The 26,364-nt window shown below is 51.0% G+C and overlaps 1 protein-coding gene across 1 annotated transcript in view; it reads right to left on the bottom strand.

Moving 5' to 3' along the window:
• GPR137B (G protein-coupled receptor 137B) overlaps positions 1-26,085 on the bottom strand; it is a 45,790-nt gene extending 19,705 nt beyond the window's left edge. Inside the window, exons 1-3 of the mRNA XM_055308851.1 lie at positions 25,551-26,085; positions 5,882-5,931; positions 296-518 (exon numbers count right to left, since the gene is read on the bottom strand). Of these exons, the coding sequence (XP_055164826.1) occupies positions 296-518; positions 5,882-5,931; positions 25,551-25,958 (681 nt within the window). The 5' untranslated portion in view covers positions 25,959-26,085. The remainder of the gene's footprint in view (positions 1-295; positions 519-5,881; positions 5,932-25,550) is intronic.
• Positions 26,086-26,364: the final 279 nt, after the last annotated feature.

Below are 26,364 nucleotides of genomic sequence, written 5' to 3'. Positions count from 1 at the left end.
ATCAGCACAAGCAATCCCCAGACTCCTTTGAAATGTTGGTTAAACAGTGTATCTATAACCCAGAGATTTGCATCTCTGCCAGTAATTCTGCACACTCCAGTACACTCCGAGTCACCTCGAATGGAACTGCTCTCGCATACCGAGTTCAACGAGCTCCGCAGCTCTGCGTTTGGACAACCACAGAATGGCTAATCATTGGTGGGAGGTCGGGTGTGAAGGTATTTGCTGAGCTCTGCTGGCCACCAGGGAACGACTTTTAGAGTAGTGAAGGGATCTCGACCCCATTTCCACCTACCTTTGACTCCAAGTAAATGTTGGCTAAGGACATCTTGGAGATTTTGTAGAGGCAGATGGAGAGAGAGACGGCACACAGCACAAAGAGTGTGTCATTAATGGCCACACGCACGGAGACAATGGCCTTCCTCTCCCAATTTCCTGTCTTCACCAGCACTGCACAGGTTAAATTCACCAACAGGAAAACGAGGCTGATGAAGAGTGAGGCCAGGTAGAGGGGTAACCTGGAAAGGACCAGAGGGAAATGTCAGGCACTGTGCCCTATCTGCCGGCTGCATGTTCTGGATCAATCCAGAAGCAAAATGCGGTCTTTTTTGTTTAAGTGCTTCTAAGCAGAATATGCCAAAGTTAACAAACACCTAAGAGGCCAGATTTGGGAGGCAGCTGGTCCTGGATTCAAATTACAGACCGGCTACACGAGGTGTCCTGAGGAAGGCACCCTCTGAGCCTCGCTGTTCCTGCGTCTGGGAGGTTTGTGCAGATCGGTCACGGCACCTGCCCAAGGCTGGACGGATGCATTTTCTACGTGTAGGTTCTTGGAGCCACAATTTCCTCAGTGCCTGGTGTGAGGTCCACAGCGGGACTTCTCAAATTTGCTAAAACCAAAGTCAGCAGCTTCACACTTCTCTTCAGGACCGTCCATACTGTTCACTTCCTTCAGTAAAAATGCAAATAGGGAACAGACTCGCTTGGCTCAGAAACAGACTGGGTCTAAGTTGAGTGTGTGAATCCAGAAGATGAAAACTCACAATGAAAAGCAATTCTGAAGCCACAGAGTGTCTTCAAAAGCTGTAACAGACCAGGACACAGAATCCTGGATGACAGTCCCGACTCTGGACATCGTGCCACTGACAGGACCCATGGAGCAGGGCAGAGGGAGAGGAATGGGAGAGGGCACAGAGAGAGAAAGAGAACGTGTAAGTGAAGGGTGAAGAAGCCTATAAGTCAACACCCACCACGGGGCACCCATGACAGCTAGTATGATGTGGCTCCCTGGCTCCCCTGCCATCTTGGATTTTCACACAATAGCAACCAAGCCTCCATCCCACCATCTTTCCTTCCCCCATCTGCCCAGCGTGACCCAGAGACACACGGAGCCAAGACATCAGGCCAGTCTCTCAGCCACTCTGGGCTGCATGTCCTTTCTATAAAAGAGAGATGACTCCCATTCTGCCTCAAATTGCTCTGTGAGAATCCAGTGGGTCCTGTGCCTTCCTATCTTGTTACTCCTCTGTCCTCACCCCCAGGGTGACTTCCCTTTTGTCAACAGCAACTTCTAGAAGGTTTTCACCTCATCCTGTCATTCCTTCCTCCACAGGTACTCCTCCGCTGACCCCACATTCCCCCAGGCCCCCATGACCTACTCCCAAACTCAGAGATGTCAACTCTTGACCACCATCTTTCCCCACCTTCCTAGAGCTCCCTACACTGGCCTCATGTTCCTCCATCTAAGCCTGCCCCAGAATAGCCCCTGGTTCCTTTTCCTCAAAGTGGTAACATCCTTGGCTCTCTCCTTTACCCCCTGGTTCCTGGGAAATGCATTCACTCTAACAGCTTACATTAGTCTCTCTAAGACTAAGTTCATGAAGCTCATTTTGAGCCACTGGCCCATCCTCCATCCAGACTCACGTTCCAAACAGCCTGCCCCTGACGCCCTGTTACCTCAAACCATGCCCATGCCTAACTCCCAGTGTTCCTCCCCCATCATTCCTCTCAGTTTTCCTATTTCTGTGAAAGGCCTCACAACTTTTTTTGAAGATTCCTAAACTGTAAAGTTCTTCTTTGACCACACCCCCAATTTAATCAGTTGTCAAGCTCAACAGATTCTTGATTCCTGCTCCCCTAACTATGGGCCCACTTTCCCATCTTCACCAACCACACAGCCCCATGCTTCTGCCAGAACCAATGTGATGGTGTCCAGATTGACCCCCACCCTTCACCCCACCCTTGTGCCCTCCAATCCCCTGTACTTCCAATCACTCAGTGGAGCCAGGTCAATCAATAGGCACTCCACATGCAAATTAAGCCAGTCTGTATGCTGGCCTGATGCCCATCCAGGTGTCCCCACCTCCCCGTCCTTTCACAAGCTGATCTTTCTGCCTAAAACTTTCCTGTCCTACAATTTCTATCCTATCCTGCTCTGTGAGCCTCTAGGACCACATGCTAAACAGAATTCAGCCTAGTATTGTCTTTTATTTTTCTTAAGATTTTATTTATTTGAAAGAGAGAGAGTGTGTGTGTACATGAGCAGGGGGATGGGCAGTGGGAGCCCGACTAGGGGCTCAATCGTAGGACACTGGGATCATGACCTGAGCTGAGCTGGCTGGTATTACCTTAAAGAAATACACTGTGTTGTGAGACTTGGTCAAAGTATCCACAACAGACCACATAGTCAAAGTACTCGCCCAACATTAAGGTCAAAGTCAGAAGGCAAAATCATAAATGTGGCAAAACAACTCCATCCTGGGAAATGTATATGAAAATCTACAATGGAAACCGTGTTTCCTTCAAATTGGAGGGGCTTTCTGTGGGGAAGGAGAGGGGAGTCGACTAAATTTGGTTTCTTTCTTTCCATATGTCTGTATTTACAAACTTCCAATCTTCTATTTTATAATTTTTTTTCTAATGAACTTATATAACTTTTATAGTGGAAAAAAATACCTTGCAAAGTTCAACATTTCCCCCTGGGCCTGCAGTTCTGGAAGAAAGGGAGAGATCTGGAGGTGTGGAGAGAGCACGGGGTGGGGGGCACAACAGATATAATCACAAGGGTGTGTTTCCATGGCAACACTGTTTTGCACCCTGCCCCAGAATTACTTCTCAACTCAAGCCACAGAGTCAAGATAAATAGTCTATCATGAGATAAAAAAGACCAAAGATAAAGGAAAGCAGCAGGACCCTGCATCTGGGAAGATGACTTTGCTTGTGAGCAGAGGGATGGGCGCCTAGCTGGTCTGCAAGCTCAGAGATGAGTCTCTAAAGGCAGCTGCCCACGTGGGTCTGGGACATAGGTGCCTGGCTTGAGGGCTGCCAGCTAATTCAGCACGAAACAACTCTGCTACCTCCTACAGTGAAGGGATAGTACTGATAGCCTGTAAAGCATTGTTTAAACGTCTCTTCTGAGATCTTAGATTCCTTACAGGATGGGAAAGGCAAAGCCCGGTTCCTTAGGTTTTTCACTTACCCAAAAACTCAAAGATGGAGGGAAACAGTTAAAAAGGCTTAAAATCAAAGTATTCTTAGGCACCCCCATGTCTGGCGTTCACACTTCCCAAGCCAAAGATTGAAAAATACAGGCCGAGAAAGAGGAAAACTGAATCACATGGGCACCAACTCCAGCAAAGCTGAGAGCTAGCTGACGTGTCAGGGAGAGAGAGGACTTCAGTGAAAAATGAAGTGGTTCTTGGTTGTGCTGAATGTAAATCATCTTCAAAAACACTGAGTGGCTACAGGAGTAGCTTCTAGTAGTGAGAAGTTTTAACCAGTTCTAAACTCGTGGCTGGTGTTTCATTTCAAATGAGTTGTGGTTCAATTAGGAAAACCAATCTATTCAAAAGCCAACATATCAAAGCATCTCAAGGGATAAATCATGGCCTGAAATATCTGCAGTGGCATCTGGCTTCGGAGAAGTGGGGAACTGAACAGAGAATACAGAAGATGTGCCTAAACACGAATAACTCTGAGGATTTCTTTTTTATTACGTCAGAGTTAACAGGCTTCTGCCATTGAAACTTCACTCTCCTGGCTTCAAGAAACTCTTGTTTCTTCTCCAGCCCGAATATCTCATCCAGCTGAACTTCTCCTGGTTTTCTGCCTTCGTATCTCCAAATCCGCTCCCATAAAAAGCAGCCTATCCTGTTGTCTGCACTTTAGTTCAATGATCAAGTACTGACCCCCACCCCACTCTCATCTAATAGACTCCATCCCCCAAGGACTCAGAGGTTGGAAACTTTTGGAACAGCATTCCTTTCTAACCAATGCTTTCATATTTCATTTCTAGAAGGTATCTCATTACCCCTGCCTCAACCAACCACTCTCAAAATAAGACTACTCCATGATTCAATCAAAATATTCTTCCTCCTCTTCAGTCTTCACCCATTCTTGGCTCCTCAGTCCCCCTGGTTGATCTACATTTCTTTTTTTTTTTTTTTAATTTTTATTTATTTATGATAGTCACACACAGAGAGAGAGAGAGGCAGAGACACAGGCAGAGGGAGAAGCAGGCTCCATGCACCGGGAGCCCGACGTGGGATTTGATCCCGGGTCTCCAGGATCGTGCCCTGGGCCAAAGGCAGGCGCTAAACCGCTGTGCCACCCAGGGATCCCTTGATCTACATTTCTAGTCAAGAGGATGGAGGCAGAGATTATGGGTGCAGAGGAAAAGCCAGATAAGGGAGGGGATCACGCACTTGGAGCTGCACCTTTAAGCAGTTCTCTTTAGGACCAACATTTTTTCATGGTGGACCCTGAAGTCCCAATTGAGTAGTCTGGTAGAAATATGTACCAAAAAGTAGTGAGCAAAGACATCAAGATCTGGTAAAAACAAAACAAAACAAAACAAAAAAACAAACATGGCACCATGAGTCTTATGACTCGTCTCTTGGCCAGAGAACTATCATACTACTTTCTGAATTTGTTTCCTTGGATATAAAATGGAGATTAAAATGTACATTTTCATGATCTTAAAAGTTCTTATCACAAGAAACAACAATTTTTGTAACTGTGTATGGTAAGGGATGTTAACTAGAGTTTCTGAGGTGATCATTTTACAATACACACGAGTATCAAATCATTCTGTGGGATACCTGAAACTAATATAATCTATATTAGATTATATGACTTATATATCAATTACATCTCAATAAAAATACACTTTCAAAATTTTAAATAAGAAGTATTTATAAATTTAAAATTATATATTTAAATAAAATACAATATGCATACATTTTTACATATTTTTTAAGTAACAAAAGAATTAAACTTTCATTTTGATTCAAGAAGATAAATGGCCAAAATCGCTTTTCCAGAAATGTCTGCCCATGGCAGTGGAGCTCTCCTGGGCAAGGGACACCAGAACACTGTGCATCTGCCTCATGTCTGCTAACTGCCTTGTCTCCCTTCTGACCCTTGGCCCTCTGACCAAGTCTGAGCATTCTTCAAGCTGCTGGTTCTTTGCTATTGGGAGTGCTGGGGTCACAGACCTCTTCAAAAATTTGGGGAAATCTATGAACCCTCTTCATAGGAAAAACATGCATATCTACCTTTTCATATACCTTGGCATGTGATTTAAGGCATTCTCTTCCATATTATGAGCCTCTCTTTTTAGCCCAGCACTGACTGACTTCTTCCATAAAATTCCTGTGACTCTCACAGAACATAGCAGCCCAAGGCGGAGACTGCCCGTGCTCCCGAACATCTGCTACTCTGCCTGATGCTGTGAGTTTCTGTGTTGTTTAGGACATCTTTACAGAGTGTTTGCTTCTTGCAGACGCAGACTATATTTCTCCCTCAGGGTGCCTAACTGAGTCCTAAATAGTCAGAAATATATTTGCTGAATGAAGATGGAAATCCCCGTCAGGGTACTTACCGGTATTTGAGTAATTCTGGAGAATATTTTGACTTGGCTTTGAAAATCACCTGAAATGACAGAACAACATGGTGGGTTGGAGATACGGTAAACAGACCCCAACAAACCAATGACATCACTTGGAACTCTTCTTTCCCTTTCTACCCAGCTTCCAGGGCAATTTCTGAAACTGAAATGGTTGCTTTGTTACAATGTTTGTTAAGCTAAAGATTTTTTTAAGCCATCCACACAATTTCAAAAGATATTTTTTAAATGAAGAAAATGGTTAAAAAAAGGGGGGGGGCGGGGAGTAAAAGTATTACTGGTCTACTACTGCCAAATATTTCTCTTATAAGATTCCTATTTGAACTCATATTTCCCATAGAGATAAGCCATCCACTCTCACCCTTTATTAGAATTTTCACAGGCACCAAACTCATGTTATTTGAATGTAAATGTCCACCTACCCAGGCCTCAAATTTTGAGCATGCTTTCAATGTCTCAGGGCCATAGAAGTATCAAACGAACATTATCTATAGGAGAAATGTTGTGTGTTGGGATTTCTCCATATCTTTTGTGTCCTGCACAATTGCTAATGTGTCCACCCAGGGTGCAGGGTCCAGCCTGGCAAAGGCTCTCAGAAGGCAAAGAGGAGACAGAAGAGGAAGAGGAGGAAGAAAAGGAGAAGGAGAGAGAAGAAGAGGTCAGAGAAGGCACATGGCAATTCATGCTCCAGCTCCAGCTATGACATGGCCGCTGTCCCCTGAGTGTGTATGGGGGCTTCTGAGGCAAGCGCAGGTGGACCACAAAAAATTAAAAACAGAACTACTCAACAATCCAGTAATTGCACTCTTGGTTATTTACCAAAATAACACAAAAACACTGATTTGAAGGGATATGTGCCCCACTATGTTTATAGCAGCATTATCTACAATAGCCAAACTACGGAGGCAGCCCAAGTGTCCACTGATAGATAGATAAAGAAGATGTGGTATATACGCCATGGAATATTACTCAGCCATGAAAAAGAATGGGATCTTGCCATTTGTGACAACATAGATGGACCTACAGGGTATAATGCTGAGTGAAATCAGCCAGAGAAAGACAAATACCATGTGATTTCACATAGATGTGGAATCCGAAAAAAACAAAACAAACAAAACAAATAAGCAGACTCTTAAATTCAGGGAACTGATGATGGCCAGAGGAGAGGTGGGTGCAGGGATGGGCAAAATAGGTGAAGGGGATTAAGAGGTATGAGCTCCCTGTTTTAAAATAAGTTAGTGATAGAGATGAAATGTACAGCATAGGGAAGATAGTCAATATTGAAATAACATTGTATGGTGACAGACGGTGTCCACACTCATCATGGTGAGCACTGAGTAATATGTAGACTTGTCCAATCACTATGTTGTACATCTGAAACTAATATAACATCGTGTGTCCACTGTACTTCAATTAAAAGGGAAAAAAAAAGAATCACACAGGGAGCTTGCAAAGATGCAAACCCCACCACCTTCGGAGAGGCCAAGCCTGTGGGTGTTGGGAGGGGCCCAGGGAGAGACCAACCCTGTGGGTCTTGGGAGGGGTCCAGGGAGAGGCCCTCCATGTTTATAAGTTCCCCAGCCCAAGTGATTCTGATACAGCTAGTCCAAGGACCACCTCTTGAGAAATACTGCTACTCTTGAATAGTTCTGCAATCATTAATTTAAAACACGATTACAATAGCGAGATGACATAGTCAGGGCATGGTGCAAAGAACAAAGATTAGGGCATGATCAAGGTCCACGGGCAGCCCCCCAGACACACACATCCCTGCCCTCTCTCCAATCTCCAGTACCCTGCTGCCAATGGAGGGCTCTTAGGAACAGACTCTGTATCTGGGGGAGGGGGAAGCACAGATGTTCCCACAGACTTTACAGTAAGCAAATCTACCAATACCGCCCCCACCCCCATCTTTAAAACACGTTTTCAGAGATTCACAGGCAAGCATTCTAAACTTATAAGCGATTTTTTCTTTCTTTTTTTATTTTTTATAAAGTTTTTTTAAAATTTTTTTATTTATTTATGATAGTAACACATAGAGAGAGAGAGAGGCAGAGACATAGGCAGAGGGAGAAGCAGGCTCCACGCACTGGGAGCCCGACGTGGGATTCGATCCCGGGTCTCCAGGATCGCGCCCTGGGCCAAAGGCAGGCGCTAAACCGCTGTGCCACCCAGTGATCCCTCTTTCTTTTTTTTTTTTAAGATTTTATTTGTTTATTCATGAGAGACAGAGAGAGAGAGACAGAGAGAGAGAAGCAGAGACACAGGCAGAGGGAGAAGCAGGCTCCATGTGGGAGCCCCACGTGGGACTCGATCCCGGGACTCCAGGATCAGGCCCTGGGCCGATGGCAGGGGCTAAACCACTGAGCCACCCAGGGATCCCCGCGATTTTGTTTCTGACATGAGTTTTGTATCTGTCCTAAATCATTTTTGGAAGGAGGTAGGAAGTAGGGGTTTACATCACAAATAAAATATCTGCTAATAACACAAGTAGGTGACACAAAGACACTGCCCTGATTCTAAAGGGGTCCTGAGTCCAGCATTATCTGACAAGGCTCCCCTGGGATTTTAGCAAATCACATCAGCTTTGGTGTTTCTCTGCAGCCCATAAGGAGAAATGTTACAAAACAACCTCTCTTAGAAATAAGGAACAGATTAATACAGGACTCCAAAGTTTTGCTACAAAATTTGGCTGATTGATGCAACATATAATGATGGTCTCAGGAAAATGCTCCTTAAGTAGTACTTCGATATCTTACTTTTAATAATTATTAATTATTTTAATAATATTTAATAATTCTGAATTAATTAAAAATTCACAGATATCAAAATGCAGAGAAGAAACTACAGTATTTTTTTAAGGTGCTTGACCTTGTCGGTACGCAAGTATTTTTAATATTGTGCCACACTTAGTGGGGCTTGGTCAGTGGCAGGTTTCAGGTCAAGTGACTAGGCTCACTCATACACACCAGGTTTATCCCAGTGCTCGTAGACACAGCCTGAGAGCACTCCATATGATAGCATCCCCCAGATGGCACACAACTAAATGGTTGTATCCTGTGGGCTCAGCTCTGTGTAAAGTGCTGCCAGAACTGAAAGAAAAATATGAGCAGTCCTGCCTTCAATGGGCCTATAGTTGGAGAGGAGAGGCCCAGAGGGGACAAGATGGGATGCAGACCAAAAAGGCTCCAGCCACAGCGTGCCCAAGCTCAGGAGCAGACATGCAAGTTCCACATGGGCACCTCCTCATGGTGGGCACCTTGGCTTCCTCTGCTCCCTGGCCCAGCACTGCCCCCTCTGGCACTTACAGCTCCTGCTGGTCTTCAGATGGCAGGAAGGAGGAGTAAGGGTGGATCGGCATCAAGGTCATGGCAAATCAGGCTCTCTGCTGGCTCCCACCATCAGCCAGCACTGGGTCTTCGGGCTGGAATGTGCAGAATGAAATACCCAGCCAAGAGCTGAGCAAGGAGAGAAACACAGCCCACCTACTCACCTTCTTTATAAACCAAACAAGAGACACATCCTGACTTCCCACAGGCCCTTGGCCTCTGTAGCTCTATCTGCCCACGCTCTACTGGGAGTGGGCTGAACAGAGTCAGGTGTGGGAGGACAGCCTCCAAGGCCAGCCTGGACCCAGAACCCTCTTCCTGGGACATGGTGAAGGACGGGGTTCCCAGCCATGACCGCCAAGTATTTGGTCTAGTTATTCAAGCCTTATAAGCAATCACATGCTTTGCCCCTATAGTTCCACTTCTACAAATTTATTCCAAGGCAAGGCTTCTCAAGGTGTTCTACAGAATTGAAACTAATAAATGTTACCAGAAATAAGTGTCATGTGATCAAGCAAATTTAGAAGCTGCAAGGCTAAATGGTTTTTCCCTGCAGGAATTTCCTAGTCTACAAAAGACTAATACGTGCTGTAAATCTTCAAGCAAAACATACAGCATGTGCAATTTCCCAAACTTATCTGGCTGCTTATGGTCTTCTGAGTGTTCTGGGGAACACAGTTTGGGAAATGCTGCCCTACACACTAAGCACGAGTGGACACTGTTCACCACAGTAATTACAACACAACAAACAAGAAGTGAGGATCACTTTAAAACAGGGACAGGGACTTAAACAGGAACACCAGCCAGGCAGCACACCAAGCCTGAGGAACCCAGGGGTGAGGCGTCCCACATCAAGAGGGCCCCGGGGCCCCACCCATAGAATTCAGACACCGCCCCGCCCTGCCTGGAGGGAAAAGGCATCACCAGGGAAAGGCAAAATCTGATGGTAAGTAAATCACTGGGTCCTCTTGAAACTAAAAGCCAAGGTGATAACCACATCAAAATATCAAAATACAAGCCTTGACCATGGTTTGCAAAAACTTGATCCACTGCTGAAAATTTGTGACAAATCTATGTCTTAAATGCAATTGGATCTATTCAAGCTGTGCTGAGAAAATCTTTCTCTGGCACACAGATGTTCCCAGAGAGTTTACAGTAAGCAAATCTACCAACACCCCCCACCCCCGCCTTTAAAACACGTTTTCAGATCTTCACAGGCAAGCATTCTGAACTTACAAGCGACCAAGGAACTTACAGATTCAAGTTCCTTGAAGTTGCATTTAGGGGCACCTGGGTGGCTCAGCTGGTTAAGTGTCTGCCTTCAGCTCAGGTCAGGATCCCGGGGTCCTGGGATCGATCCCCACATCGGACTCCCTGCTTCTCCCTCTGCCACTCCCCCTGCTTGTGCTCTCTCTGTGTCAAATAAATAAATAAAATCTTTAAAAAAAGAAAAAAAGTTGTATTTAAATTCTTGGCATTTTAAACTGCAATATATACATTCTGTCATTGTATACACCCATACCCGCACACACACAAATACGCAGACACATGCACGTGTGCACAGACATGTATAAGTATATACATATGTATATATTTTTTACAATTTTTGTCTCCATTAATTAAAGTGTATAAACAACTGGATCATGTTTCCAGCAAAATAAATCCACCCCCTCCCAAATCTGTGCTTCAAGAGACGTCATTAAAGGTTGATTAGTGCTCAGAACTGGAGCTAAATGTCCTGGGTAGCCCCTGCTTTCTGGCCTGCCGGAGATCCCTTATCTGGCTGTCCATCTCCTACAGTCTGCACTGGCTCCCACTGACCTCAGCAGGAGCTCAGCTGGGAGGAGGAGACCTCTCCTGAGGGGGAGGCAGACAAAGAGTAATTACCCTTTCCTATTCTACAGGGCTCCTGACAGCATGGGCCTGCCTCCTCGGTACAAAGCCAGACCTGTAAAATCAGAGACCGTGTGAATAGCTAAGGAAAATCTGAGGCCAGACAAAAATTCATATCATTCCTACGTTCAGATTGATGATGTTCACACAGGTCAACAATATGGTGCGCTGAATCTGGACTCGGGAACTATAAAAATGGGAAAAGCTGGTCTCTGACCTTAAGACACAACCAGACACAGACATGCCAGCGGCATGAGGAGAGCAGAGGTGTGGAGAGGTGTGAGGTGATCGGAGGAGGTGTGAGTAGGTGTGGGGAGATGCGGACAGGTGTGAGGGGGTATCGATGGGTATTAGGGGGTGTAGACAGGTGTGAGGGGCTGTGCAGAGGTACATGGAAGCATGAGGAGGTGTGGGGAGATGTGAGAGGATGTGAGGGGGGTTTTAGGAGATGTAGACAGGTGTGAGGGGGTGTGGCTAGGTGTGAGGGAATATAGACAGGCGTGAGGGGGTATAGACGGGTGTGAGGAGGTATGTAGAGGTGTAAGGAGGTGTAAGGAGGTTTTGGGAGGTGGGAAAGGGTGTGGAGAAGTATGAGGAGGTGTGATGGGTATCTGAGGTGGTGGACAAGTATCAGGAGGTGTGGACAGGTGTGAGGAGATATGATAGGGTGTTAGGGAAGCACAGAGAAGTATGAGGAGGCGTGAAGGGGCACGGGAGGTGTAGAGAGGTGTGAGGGGGTGCAAGGAGGTGTGATGAGGCATGAGGGGGCGAGGGGGATGTGGGGAGGTGTGAGGGAACACGATAGGGCATGGGGAGGCGTGCAAAGGCACAAGGAGTCATGAAGTGAGAGATGTGAGGAGAGGAGGCTGCCAATGGGGGACCTCAGCACCAGGCCGAGGCCAGAGGCAAGTCTGAGGCAGGTCAGGCCTGAGCAGGCTCCCAGCACAGCCAGAAGCGCAGGAGGTGCTGGTTGGAGGTACCACAGTCAGCAAGCGGCTGCACTCCCAGAGGAGGCCTCGATGAGGACAGGCCCGGGATGGGCACTGCAGGCGGAGGGCACCTGCGGGAAATGGAAGAGGGCGGCTGGCCGGGGGCGGGGGGGTAGTGGTTGGGAGCTTGGTTTTAAGACGGGGAGACCTAGAGGTAACGAGAAGAGGTCTGTGCCCCAGACTGACAGAGGGAAGGAGCAGCTGGACAGCAGGGGCGTGGATGGTGCCCCCAGAGGGAGGCAGATGGTGGAAAAACTGAGGCAGGAAGGAGGGCCCAAGAGGGGGTCACAGGGGGGCAGGGGGAGGTGGCCCAGGGGACCATGAGGCCAGCCTGGAACCCTGTCCTGAAGGGAGAGTCCCAGCTGCTTCTTGGGGAAACAGACGGGCGAATGAAGGAGTGAGGCCTTCTCTCTCTGCCACCCCTTCGGCGTCTTCACGGTTGGTGAGAACACCAGGGTTTTCCAGAGTCGCCGTGGCCTTGAGGGCTGCAGCTGGGGCAGCGTGGGCGAGCGGCTGCCGTCGGGCCTCCCCAGCATTCCCGCCCCTGAGGCCTGCTCTCGGGGTCCTTTCCGCCGCCCAGAGCGGCTGCCTCGGGAAGAAAGGCAGGCGATTTCCCAAGTCGTTGGGCTTGAGGATGTCGCTGTGGGGGACCCTGGGTCCTTGGATTCTGATTTAAGACCCAGTTCCAGGAAGGTGTGAGGTAAAGCTGGACGCTGCCCCAGGTTGACCCCCCTGAGGCTGCAGCAGAATGTGGGCACCCCCCCACCCGCGGGCCTGCCCAGGGTCCCCTCAGTAACCCCAGGCCCCTTGCGTCACCTCTCAGATGACGCAGGAGGGCCAGCAGATGACGCCCTTGCTGGGACAGAAGCAGAAAGGCTCTAGAGCGGCTGCTGACCTCGGCCTTCCTCCCCTCATAAATTCTAGTTGCTGACCGCATCACCAACCATGTCCTACCCTTTGAACTCCTGCCTGCTGCCTGTTTTTCCTCCTGCTGACTCAAGCTGGCATTTGCTGCCTCATTTTTCCTAATGTCATGTTGGCTGCTTCTGGCAGAAACGTCCCATGCTGTTCTCTGTGGACATGACACTGTCCGCTGCGCATTCAGCGCCACAAAAGTAAGCTCCCTGTTCCCGCAGGCCGTGTTGGTGGCCACTAAATGGAGTACTGCGCTTCCAGACTTGCACTTGACCCGGGGTCGCTGTATGTAGCCATCCTGCTTTGTAAACCCCACCCCGAACACGACCTGGGGCTTGGGGCTGCGCTTCCCTGGAAACGAGCACGCAGAGAGCACCCCCCCGGCCGCCCCGCCCGCAGGCTCCCTGCCCCGCACCCTGGCTGGGCGCACCTGACCCTCTGTGCCCGGACGGGTGCGCTGAGGCCCCGGGAGGCCCTCCCGGGAGCTAAGCAGGTCTGAGGCTGCGCACACAAGCAGGTGGAAGTCAAAGAAAACCAGTAGGTCTGTGTTGCTCACACGCGCACTCTCTTTAAATGCATATAAGCAAATTCACTTGAAAAAATTACACATTTCTGGAAGGCTTACGCTTCATTATAAAGTATGTGTCACATATACCCAAAGAAATTACCTCACCAAGGCTCACGTACCCACCACGCGGTCCAACCTGTAACTGCCATGTTTGCTCCAGTCCTGTTTTATTTTTTTTTATTTTTATTTTTTTATTTTTATTTATGATAGTCACAGAGAGAGAGAGAGGTAGAGACACAGGCAGAGGGAGAAGCAGGCTCCATGCACCGGGAGCCCGACGTGGGATTCGATCCCGGGTCTCCAGGATCACGCCCTGGGCCAAAGGCAGGCACCGCTGTGCCACCCAGGGATCCCCCTGTTTTATTTTTAACACATAACAAAGATATCAGTGAAGCTGCCCCAGGCATCTGTGTCTCCAGTTCTAATCCCTCCCTCCTCTGCAGAGGTGATCGCTTTCTGAATCTAGCCTTACCGTACCCAGGACGCCTTGTACTTTAACTGTGTGCATGCATTCCCAAATAAAACACAGCGTCTCAATATGCCTTACAATAATACATACGTAGTACTGTCTTGTGTGGTTTTTCACTTCATCTGAACAGCATGAATACCATCCACACCCTTGTGCAACTTGTTTGTTCACCCATCATGACTTGTTTGCAACATCTCAAGGTGGAAACATGCATTCTCACTAAGGCCCAGTGTCCCACTGTCAACAGGTCACAGCTGAGTGTCCATCCCTGGCACAAAAGCACAAAAAGATGGCTAAGAGTGTGGACTCAAGCTCGCTCACCTGGACTTGAATCCTGGCTGCACCAATCATCAGCTGTGTAATTCTGGAAAAGTTACCTAACCTCTCTGTGCCTCAAGGGCCTCATTAACCACAGTACCCACCTGGTCAGTTCTGTGAGGATCAGGTGAATGAACACACACCTGGCACTTAGACAAACATGTGTCACTGCACTGACACTCTGTAAGTGTTGATGCATTTGCTCCCCCTGTTGCCATTATCAGCCCTTGTATATGTTCTCAAACCATGACTCTAAATGCACCACTACTAAACTGTGACCACAGAGGCCTTCTTGACCATAAAAGGAACTTTCATATTCAGAAAGGTTAGGAACAATGACACATTCGCTGTTCACTTTTATGGTCCGTCTGCGCTGCCCACTTCCTGGTATGTTGAGGAAACATGATGCAAACCTGAGGCCCTGATCTCCCCAGGTGACAGTCACTGGTCAGCTGGCTCCATCTGTTTCCATGCGCTGAGCACCCTCATCCAGCAGAGCAGGGTGACATGACAATTAGAGGCCCCAAGACCAAACACAACATTGCTCCCTTTCTGCAATCCCCGAGGTTGAGCAAAAAACAGCCCTAGGGTGTCAGCCATCCAGGTCAGCTCTTTACGAAAGTGAGGGCCAGCACAGTGTCTTCATGTATGCAGAGCTGTCTGTGTACTTAGAGCTGTGGAACCCCATGACGGACAGAGGCGTACGCTGCAGGTGCCATATAATCCCAGGGTGCAGCAGCCTGAAGCCGAGGTGTGCTCTGTCTGGGTCCTGGGCTGGCCAGGTGTGAGGTGCCTGCAGGGAGGCGACTGGGTTCCAGGGTCAGGTCTTCACCATTTCAACTCCTGTCTTTGAACATGGTAAACTCACGGCTCAAGAAGTGAGTCCTGCTCATGTCCAGGCCTCAAGCTGTCCCAAGGCCCACAGACAGGGCCCCCCACACTTGGGTGAGTGGCTTGCTCATGTGATCTCGGGACCCAGACAGCGATATTGCCTCCCTGCCGCACGTCTATCAAGCCCAGAACTCTCTGCAGGTGCCGTTAGCCTCCTCCAGCCCTCCTGGGAGTTCCGCTGTCCTGTCCTGTCTGGCTGACCTGGCACCCAAGATGCCCTTCCAGGCGCCCACATGCCTGCACATGCACGTCTGTGTCACCCACACAATGGGGCCAGGAGCTGGGCCTCATGCCCAAACTGCCCCTGACTCTCAATGTTCACCCAGCCAACAGAGAAGGCCTCACATGAGAGAGCCGTCTCCACTTGCTTCCTCCCATCCTCTCCTGTTTCCAGTCCAGCCAAGTTCTGTTCCGCCTCCACCCCTCATCAGTTCTCCGTCCTGTCCTTGTCAACAGCACCGGGCTCCATCTGACAGTGCCCACACCAGCCCGGCCGCCCAGAAGGGTCTCGGCCTGCATGGATTAAGCCAGGCCAACAGGCAGCCCAGGCGTGGATGGGGGGTGGGTGATGGGTGGTGGTGGCACCCCAAAGAGTATACCTCTGTCCAGAGGCCTCACAGTCAGCCAGCAACACCCTGAACCCTGGCCTTCCGTTCCCTGCTTTTCCCCATTGTTGGGCACCTGGCATCTGGATTCAGAGTGTGGCCAGACAGCCATGAACCTGCTAGGCTCAGCCCAGTGACCTCTCTTCACCTTTCTGGGCCTTGATGTCTATCAGTGAGACCAAAGGGTTAGTCCCAATATCCATTCAGCTGCCTTTTACCTTTAAAACTCTAGGACCTGAAGTGCCTTCCCCAAAGCCAGCCTGTGGCCTCTGCCCTGAGAAGCCCCACTGGCACCACTACAGCTGTGCTTCACAAGTGGCGTGGGCCCCACCTCTCAGGGGAGGAGGAGGGGAGGTGGGCCCAGCAGCCCCCACATCAACCTGAGTCATGGAAGCATCATCCCGCCCCTGGCCTACCTACTCCACTCTCACGGGGCCGGATGGAGACTGACCACGCAGATCTGCCTCCCTGGCAGGATTCTCTCTTCAGCCTCGCGATCAGAAAAGATCTTGACCGCACAAGGTGCCGTGGTCATCACTGTGTTTCTGAACCACTCGTACCACAGCCACCACCACGCATCATGATCTGTCCGTCAAGGCCCTGCCTGTAATTGTTTCCAGATGTGTGTAACACACACGTATAAAAGAACACCTGAGGAGCACGAAGGACACCTCCACCTCGTGAGCACGCTAGAAGCTGCCATCAGCAGCCGTGAGGACGCTCTCGCCAGAGCCCAAGCATGGTGCACCCTGATCTCAGACTCCCAAGTCTAGAACTACGAGGTCTACATTTCTTGAAGCGCAGAGTCAGTGGTATCTGTTACAGCAGCCCGAGCCGACTAAGACAGCATAGGCGATGCTCCTCAAATCCTGCCGCTGACAGCCCTGCCCTCGGTACTTCCCAGAGAGGAAGCAGCGCGGGCTGACAGCGGGAGCCAGGCCTCCTTCTGCTCCTGGAGCTGCCCCCAGCTCACCGCAGGCCACTGGGTGGGGCCTCCAGGGACAGGGACCAGGATGGTGAGAGACAAACCCACATCCCATCAGAAACAATGAAAGGAACTGAGAATGTCCCACCCCAAGCGGGCAGTACCTGGGAGGATGCATCAGCCATCACATCTGTGAAGGGCTGTCCTATCCTGAGAGGAGGGACTGTATCTGCTCGGAATGGCCCCAAGGGGAGGACTGGGACCTAACCAGACTTCCTCCAAGCACCACCTTTCTGTTCTGATGCTATAAAGCTCAGGAGGCTGCTGCCATGAACAAACCAGAGCAAATGGAGTTGCCCAATCATTTTTTTAAAGATTTTATTTATTCATGAGAGACAGAGAGAGAGGCAGAGACACAGGCAGAGGGAAAAGTAGGCTCCCTCCGGGGAGCCCGATGTAGGACTCCATCCCACAACCCTGGGATCATGCCCTGAGCCAAAGGCGGACACTCAACCACTGAGCTACCCAAGTGCCTCTGCCCACCCTTTAAATAACAGCAAAAGCCACTGTTTCCTTCATTTTTTAAAAAGATTTATTTATTTATTTATTTATTTATTTATTTATTTATTTATGATAGACAGAGAGAGAGAGAGAGAGAGAGAGAGAGGCAGAGACACAGGAGGAGGGAGAAGCAGGCTCCATGCAGGGAGTCCGATGCGGGACTCGATCCCGGGACTCCAGGATCGCGCCCTAAGCCAAAGGCAGGTGCTAAACCGCTGAGCCACCCAGGGATCCCCGCCATTGATTCCTTTAACACATGCCCCCTAATCATAGATATGAAGGAGTGACTTAAGCCCCCAACCTTCTATTGGAAACATCCTACTTTGTGTCACTGCTATAAGGACTGTCACCAAGTCATGCTGGCCAAAGGCACAAGAGCTATTCATCATGTAGTCTATTTTCCCACTCAATGCCAACTTCCATCAAGGCAGGAGCTATGTTTGCCCTTAATCTTGTCTACACAGCATTTAAAGAAAAACAGGCACTCAGAAACACAAGACAGGACATCACCTTAATGTCCATCAATGGGGGAAAGGGTGACCGCCTGTGGCAGACACTTACAACAGCGTTTCATCCAGCCTCAGAAACAATGTCATGACACCTGTCACAACATGGATGAGTCTCAAAAACATCACACTCGGCGAGAGAAGCCAGGCACAGAAGGCCACTTACTGTGTGATTCCCCTGATGTGAAATATCCAGAACAGGCAAATGCAGAGACAGAAAGCACCCTCATGGCTGCCCGGGGCTGGTACAAGCGGGGGGGGGGGGTGGTTGGGAGAGATGGAAATGTTTGGGGATTAAACGGAGCTGCTAGTTGCATAGCATAAATGGCCTGAAAGCCACTCAACTGTATATAATACGATGGTTAATTTTGTGTTATGTAAATTTTACCTTAATTTTAAAAACACACTTGTTGAATGAATGTCACCATGCGAAAGCTGTGTGTAGGCAGACGTGTCCCATCTCCTTTGTTCTGTCTGCCACCAGTCATGCATGATGCCTGAGGGACAGCGCAGCCCCCGACAGCTCTTCAGTCTGGCAGCCCAGGAGGGCAGCAGGAGGTAGGCACAGCCTGGGATGCTGATGCCATTGGGTGGGGATTTTTGCCCTGTGGGTCACGTCTAGCAAGTGTGTCTGCTATTACAGTGGCAGAGCACTGATGACATCACAAGACATCAAGCCTCCTCTGTGTCTCCCCAGCCCCTGGCAGGCAAGGGACAGGTTCCCTTCTGTGTGCTATGGGTGGCGTGTGGCTCACAGCACTCCCATCTCTATGTCTGCCCTTCCCCGCCTCAGGTCCCAGGCACCTGCTTAGGTGATCAATAAGATTTGCTCAGAGCATCTCTAAGGGTGAGATGAAAATCCAAGCCTGTTTCCAACTTGTCCCAGCAAAAAACAACAGGATAAAGATGGGCCGGGAGCTTGGTGATAAATGCTGGGTTTGTTCTAATCTTGTCCCAAGGACCAAATCCGGCCCACAGCCTGTTTTCATATGGCCTGTGAACTCAGAGCAGCTTTTATCTATTAAAAGAGAAGTATTTAAAACACACACACACACACACACACACACACACACAGAACACACAGCAGAGACTGTATGGGGCTCACAAGGGCTAAAATACCGACGTGGGCGCCTGGTGCTCCTTCCTTTCTTGTGGCTCTCCATGAGCACATTTGAAGAAATCAAGCTACTTGCCGAGAAAAACCACTCATCCTTATCTGTCCTCACTGGTTAACAGACTCTAAACTTTAGCCCTGGGATAAAGAAAAAGTAAAATATTCACAAGCCTCTGCAGACCTCCCTGAGTGCCAGTGGGCCAGGTGTTGTCTGGCTGCTGGCCGAGGCTATCTCTGTCCCGAGAGGACCAACCTGCCGGAACGTCAGGGCTGAGACCCACAGACCAGGAAGAGGCTCCCCTCCTCTCACTGGAGCTGCAAGGAGAACAGGAACTCACTGACCGAAGCCACTCTCCAGATCACATGATTTGTTGTTCTCGAAAACCTATGACTCTCTGAGTGATGTCACATGGATGGGTAGCCTTCCCTTCTGCCAATGTCCTTCTCAGGTCAGGCCTCACTGTCCGGCCCATCGTGTCCGTGGTGAGTCCCTCTAGGCACGGGAGGCCTCAGGGTTAAGATGAGAAACATATGACAGCCCCCTTGTTGGGTGGACACCTGCTGCTGGACACAGCTGTGGGCAACCCCTCACCCTGGGGAATAAACAGGCCCCTACTGTTCCCTGCTTGTCTGACCCAGGGAAAGCCCAGGGAGCTAAAAGATGCCACCAAACCCTGTAGGTGGCAGGGTGTGTGGGACCCAGACCAAGGCCCCTGGTGGGGACAGGAGCTGCAGGTCTGTGCTCAGTACACAGGAGGACGCTGGCAACACTCAGCTCAGCTTCTGCTGTTGAGAAATTGAGGCGTCAAGGTCAGTGGTGTGGAACTTGGGGTATGCCATGAGTCTAATCATTATCAAGAGAGTGGAGGGCATGAATGAAACGTGGGTCAACTTAGGTTGGCACTGAAGCAATTATAACAGGAGCAAAGGGAAATAAAACCTTGTGCTTCAAGGAGAGATCCTGGGCAACCAGGCTGTAGGATCAGAAGGCCTTTTCTGGGGGAAATTTTTAGAAGTGAGGCTGGGAAGCTACATCCTGGGAGGGGCTGGTGGCAGATGGTAGACTAAATGCAAATAAGGAAACTTTTCCTAGGTTCCGTGTATATGCCCTTGCAGAGGCGCACGTGCACACACACACACACACACACAAACACACACACAAGCACACACACATATACACACAGCTCTGGAGGCAGGGAGCCCACTGAATGACCACAGGAGCCAGTGCCAGGGACCAGGAGCTCACAGTTGTGATGCAAAGAGGTGAGGCCGAGCATATTCCCTGCTCTGGTGTGAGTGTCTGGTCCCAGCTTTGAAATAAGGTACTTGGGGAGAGTCAAAGGCTTGCCTTGTACGTTCCTAAGCTTCTTTGTCATAATCACCAATAGGCCTAGAAGTGTCTCTCCTTACAACTCCTGGCACACAATAGGTATTTGGTAAACGTTTCTTGATTAAATTGGCTGCCAAGAGCCACAGCAAGATTCACTTATTCCTAAAGTCAGTATCTCCCTTTTCCTGGTAGGGGTGGAGAGAGGGTCTCTGGATTCAAGTTTGGCTGCCTCGGAGTCTCCTATCGGCAAGGATGAGAACAGGAGTGCATTTCGAATTCGGGGTAGTGTGTGCAGGAAGCACAGGCTCACAAGGTGCTGGGCCTTGTCCCGGCTCTTCAGGCCAGGGTGGGTGGCCTTGGATGAGTCACTAGAATTCTCCTGGCCTCTTTTGGCTCCTCTGCAAAATGAAGGGCTCAGCCCCTGAACCTCTTACTTCATCCCAGCTCTGGGCTTTGGGAGCTGGAGCTGTGAGGAGCACTCATTTCCACACTCTTCCCCCAAGGGCAGGCCGAGCACTGCTGCCATTTCACACACAGGAATGCTGCTGCCACATGGTTGTAAAAGTCATTGTGATGACACTGTGGGGTAACCAAAGGCAGAGCCGGCACTGGGGTCTGACCTTCAAGACTGTGGTCTGGTATCCGGGCAAGAGCCAGAGTCCCTCCCACCAGATGGAGAAAGACTACCTTTGCTGAAGTGCAAAGGTTTTGCAACAAAGAAGTATCTCTTTCACCTGCTCCAACTGGGGATGAGCACTGTGGTTGCTGCTTTCCTGGAGAGAAAGGTCAGTAACCAGCCATGGAGGCCAGGATACAAGCTCAGCTCTGCCCACAGAGTCCCTGCTCCTTCCATCTGCAGTGCTGCCTCCTGATTTAGAGGCCTCTGCTGGCACACCATGGCCCCCAGACTCCCATGATGTGCTCCAACACCAACGAGGCCCTGCCCACCCCTGACACCCTGGCCATGAGCCTTGGGCCCCACAGTGAGCTCCAACACCTGCCATGAGCCTCAGCTCCACCCCCAAAACCACCCTGCAGCTTCCCAGCTGCCCTCTAAGACATGCTAGCGTCCTGGCTCCTGCGTCAGCATCCATTAATATCTCTCTCTCTCTCTCTCTCTCTCTCTCTCTCTCACACACACACACACACGTCCGGAGAGTTCGAGTCTCCTTTTCCTTCCTCAAAATACCCTTCTGTAATGGCAGGAATTCGTCTTTGGGCTCAAGACACAGCTAAACCAGTGAGAAGTTGAGTGCACTCCACCAAACGTGGGGACCCCCAGGGTCCAGACTCCTAATTCCCAGGGAAATGGCTGGAAAACACAGCTGCCCAGGTATCCCCAAACCCACGGCCACACTATAAGCTCTACAGGGAGACCTGCCGTGCCCAGGGGGCTGCTCCAGAACAGAAGCTGGCAGCCTCTGCTACTGAGCATCCACTCCACAGCCTGGGGTGGATGGCACCACACCTCATGTACAGAGAGAGGCTTCCACCTGCTTCAGGTGTCAGGGTCCTGCTCTGCTTGAAACCTCTATCTGGAAGTAAATGGTGCTAGAAGAGCAGGTTCTGGAGGAAAGTCCTTGGTTCAAGCCTCGGCCCTACTATTTCCTAGGGCAGCAAGGAGCTGAGTGGGAGTTTGCCTGTGTACCCAGAACTGGTGCTGGGGGACTAGAGCCAGAAATGGCAGGTACTCGATGCTGTGTTCCAAACACAGGCCCAGACACTTGGGGCCAGCCGTTCACACACCTTGCATGGGGCCTGCTAATAGTCAGCAGAACCAGTCCAGCCACCTCCCCGCCTTCCCGCCTGTGAAAGAAGGGTAGAGATCAGAGAAAAGGAGTCATCAGCCTGCTGGCAGGAAATGCGACCCTCACCCCAGGTCACTGGGGACAAAACCCCAGGGGAACTGCTCAGAGGAATTAGGAAGCAGGGGACCTAGCCACCCCACTCCATGGACAGGTGCTTGCTGAGCTGGGAAGGCTCAGACCCAAGAAGTGTAGACAGGAGAACAAAGCCAGTTGTGGTGAGTCCTAGCAGAGGCCAACCAGCGCCTGGGAGGTCAGAGGGCACCAGGACCTCAGAGGGCAATATCTGCCCCACCTGGGATTTCTATAGGTGGTAAGGTCCCTAGGCAGGCAGAGAATGAAAGGGAGCAGATGGGGACCTGGGAGGAGACACTGGGTGGGCACTAGCACACTGTCTGTGTGGCCACACCTGGAGAAGGGATTGGATGGAAGGAGGATAAGCAGAGAGAGTCAGGATTTATCCACAGAGTCCACGATGTAGATGTGGCCCAGAGGCAGGGCAAGGTGGGAAGTGAACACTCGAGTCACTTGGGACAACCCTGTGCCTCCTCGGGCCAGCACAAGAGGAGGCAGATTGCAGATGGAATGGGAGAAGCTAAGAGCCCAGGACACAGCCTTCTACCCCGAGCCCCAAGCCCCAAGCCCCAAGGCACTGCACTGTGGCAGGTGCCCCAGAGGCTGCAGGGCCCTGTGGGCAAGCACCTCACCAACCCACCCCTCAGAGGAGAGATGATAATACCCTTCTTCCCATGTTATCAGGAAGGCTCCATAGAGACATGTAAGTAAGCTCCAGGCACCGGGCCAGGCACAGAGCACGGGACAGTGACAGTGAAGACTTCCTTCGGCTCCAGGAGCACCGCCCAGTTCCTCTCCAAGTCTCTGCCACACTGCTCCCCTGATGCTGCCCGCTCCTTCTTCCCGGCTGGCCTCCCGAACTGCCACAAAGGGCTCAGGTCCCACCCAAGCCACCCACCTCCTGCAAGTCCCCCTGAGTTACGGCTTCCCTGGCTGGGGTCTGCGCTCTGTACCTCCCCTGCCTGGGGCTCAGCTCGCAGAGGCAGGGTATGCTAGGGTATGTTTCCCCCTTCCAGTACTGTCCCACAAAGCATGCACCAGCGCTCAGATGTCAGACCTGGGTGGAGGGGCTCCCAGCTCCTGGGAGTGAGCTATTTAATTTCCCTTATCCCCTCCCCCCAAAATGGGGACAGTCTCATCACTTTCTTCAGAGGGCTCTTGCAAAGAATAAGGCAAACCAGTTAGAACTGTGCCTAGCAACCAGTACCCAGGAGCTTCTTAATTATTTGCTGCTAGCTCCCTCCCTCCCAAATATGATGAACTTGTTCTGAGATGGGCCCCAGTGGCTGTAACTCCTAAAGCCACCAACCCTCCCCCCTACCCCCACCCGCGTCGCCTGCCCCCTCGCCCACCTGGGGTGTGTGTGGGGGGCAATGTCAGTACTTGAAGTACTTGGGAACTTTGTCTAAGAGAAGGCATGTGGGAGGGAAGAGGGAGAGGGAGAGAGACCTCAGAGCTGAGAGTCAAAGGGTGACCCCTCTATAACTCCCCAGAAACATCAGAATATTTTGTCAGGAGGCCAGTGTATGGCTTTGCTCTGCAGTCTCGGATGCCAGCACTTAGTTAGGGAGCACCTTCTCTGGCCAGCCACTCTGGAGATAGAAAGAGAAATGAGACTCGAGACTCGGAAGACACAAAGAAGCCAGGGCTTGAGGCCTCTTGGCTTGAGTGGCTCTGTCTGCCTGGTCACTCTTTCCCTCGCTCAGCATTTACTTGCCAACCAGCAGATGGTGCAGAAAATGTGCAGCCCTGCCCCTAATCCAGCTGAGTACAGAATTTGCATGTGATTAGCAGAGAGCCATGGCACTGGCCTGTGTTTCCTCTTTACTTCCCCCTTGTTTTTTCCTCTAAAATAGGGACACAAAGATCTCAATACAAGATAAGATCACCAGTGTCACAGTTCTTGAAGTAACATCAACCTACCTGACCTTTACATCTTGCTGGAACAACCCTTTTCAAACCAATTAAAAAAGCTGGAGTGTCTATGATGAAGTTGATGACTGCCTGAACTAGTTTTTGGGCTCAAAAGTAGTATTTGGACAGATAATACCCAGTATCCGTGGATTGGAAAATACGTGGATACTCCAGACTTTCAGAAGCCTACCAAAACAGACCTGTTTTGATAAGAGTATAAAAGCTACTAAATAATACATATGCTATTCTGTAGCCAGACATATTTCCTGCAGATTTTCAGTTAGGGGCTTCCACCACAACAGGGCAATCCTTTTCTACTTTTTCTTGTCTCTCTTTTTTTTTTTAAGCAAAGACATTTACTTTAGAGAAATAGGGACACTGTTAAAAGGAACAGAATTCCTGCCTGTACAAAGCCTCTGTGAGAGAGCTCTTAAATTACCCTCACCGGGTGACACAGGTAGAGTCCTAGTGAAAATGGACATTTTAGTGCTTGGAAGGCTAACGAGGCGGCTCAGATGGGATGAGGATGGCATTGTGTAATCAAACCTTTTTGCATTACTTTACACGGGATTTGCAAAGCACTTTACATTTACTGTACTTTCCTTAGGTCACAGCAGCCAAATCAATTCATGTGTTTTCCCATTAGCTTATTAACAATATGCCTCATAAATCAGCTCCTCTGTGCCTGTAAAAGAGCCCCAGTAAACTTTATGGCTTTTTCTTGGGGTCTCTCAGAGCCGCTCAGACAGCAAGCCTGACCTCCTGCCACAGCAGCTGGGGAGTTGGGTGCTACCCAGTCTGATGTTTAGCCACCCTGGGAGATGAAATCTTAAGCTCTAGTTCATTCAGCAGGGCTCCGAAGCAGGAGGTTTAAAAATATCTCATCCAAAACGGGACAGTCCCGCCCTGCCACCGCTCGAAAAAAGTAATAATAATTAGACATTTTTTAAAAACCCAAAACACAAAAAAACCCGCGTCTGACCCAAATCTGGAGGCCAACACGCAGATGACTTCTCCAGATGATTTCTCCAGGCTCGGACCGGGGACTTTGGGATGAGGAGAGGGAGCAGAAATCCTAGAGTTCAAATCTCCCCCGTGGGCGCTCCACCCGTGGGTGCCAGTTCCGCTGTGTGCGGAAAGCCGCTGCTGCGCCGGGACAGGGGCCCGTACCCCCGGGAAGACGTGCGTGACTCCAGCCCTCACTTTCCTTCTCTTCCCCCTCTTTAGAGAGTGGGGGCGGGGGGGCCACCTGCGAGAAGGGCCGGCAGGTGGGGCAGGGCGCGGGAGACCCCGACCAGTGCCTTTCCCCGTCCCTGCCCTCGGCCCTGGGGCCCCGGGGGCCGCCCCGCAGCCGGCGCCGCGCGCCGGGCCCGGGCCACTGGGCCAGGTGAGCGCCCCCCAGGTGTCCGCCGCCCCCGCGCCGCTCTCCGCGACTCACCTGCGTGAAGTACAAGTTCATGAGCGTGAGCGTGAAGAACTGCAGGCAGACGGGGAAGCAGTAGAGCAGCCAGAAGACGAAGGGGCTGAGCGCGTTGGCCGCCACGAAGTCTTTGAAGTAGAAGGAGAAGAGGACGGTCCGCAGGGAGGCCCAGAGGAGGCAGAGGAAGAGGAAGACGCTCTGGTAGCTAAGCCGCTTGTGGCGGTAGCGCAGCACCAGCCAGAGCTGCGCGTAGATGAACACGAAAAGCAGCGAGTAGAACACGGTGTAGACGATGGTGAGGCCGAGCTTCACGTACGGGGGCACCGCGGGTGTGAGCGTGGGCGGCAGCGAGTCATTGCGGAGGGGGTCCCACGGCGGGGCCTCCATCGGGCCGGGGGCGCAGCTGCGGGGCCGGGGCCGCCTCATCGGGGCTCGCCGCCGCCGCCGCCGCCGCGGGGGTCTCCGAGCATCGCGCTCCGCCCGGAGCCCGGCGACTGGAGGAAAGAAAACAAGCCGCACTTCCTCCCCCGGCACCACATGATTCACTGGGGCGGCCTTTGTCTGCGATTGGCAGGGCCGCGCCCGCCAGCCCCGCGCCCCTGCACTGCCCGCTGCGCCCGCCCGCGCCCGCCCGCGGCCCTGTGGCCCCCGGCCCCACTGCCCTGCGCCGCACGCCCCCCCGCCCCCCGTCGTCCGCGGCCCCCCGACGGCCCCCGCGGCCCCCCGACGGCCCCCCGCCCCGCCCGCCGTCATCCGCGGCCCCCCGCCCCGCCCCCCGTCATCCGCGGCCCCCCGAGGCCCCCCGCCCTGCCCCCCGTCGTCCACGGCCCCC

This window comes from Nyctereutes procyonoides, unplaced genomic scaffold (genome assembly GCF_905146905.1).
Source record: "Nyctereutes procyonoides isolate TBG_1078 unplaced genomic scaffold, NYPRO_anot_genome, whole genome shotgun sequence".
In the NCBI taxonomy this organism is placed as follows: Eukaryota; Metazoa; Chordata; class Mammalia; order Carnivora; family Canidae; genus Nyctereutes; species Nyctereutes procyonoides.
This window is presented reverse-complemented; position numbering and strand designations above follow the sequence as displayed.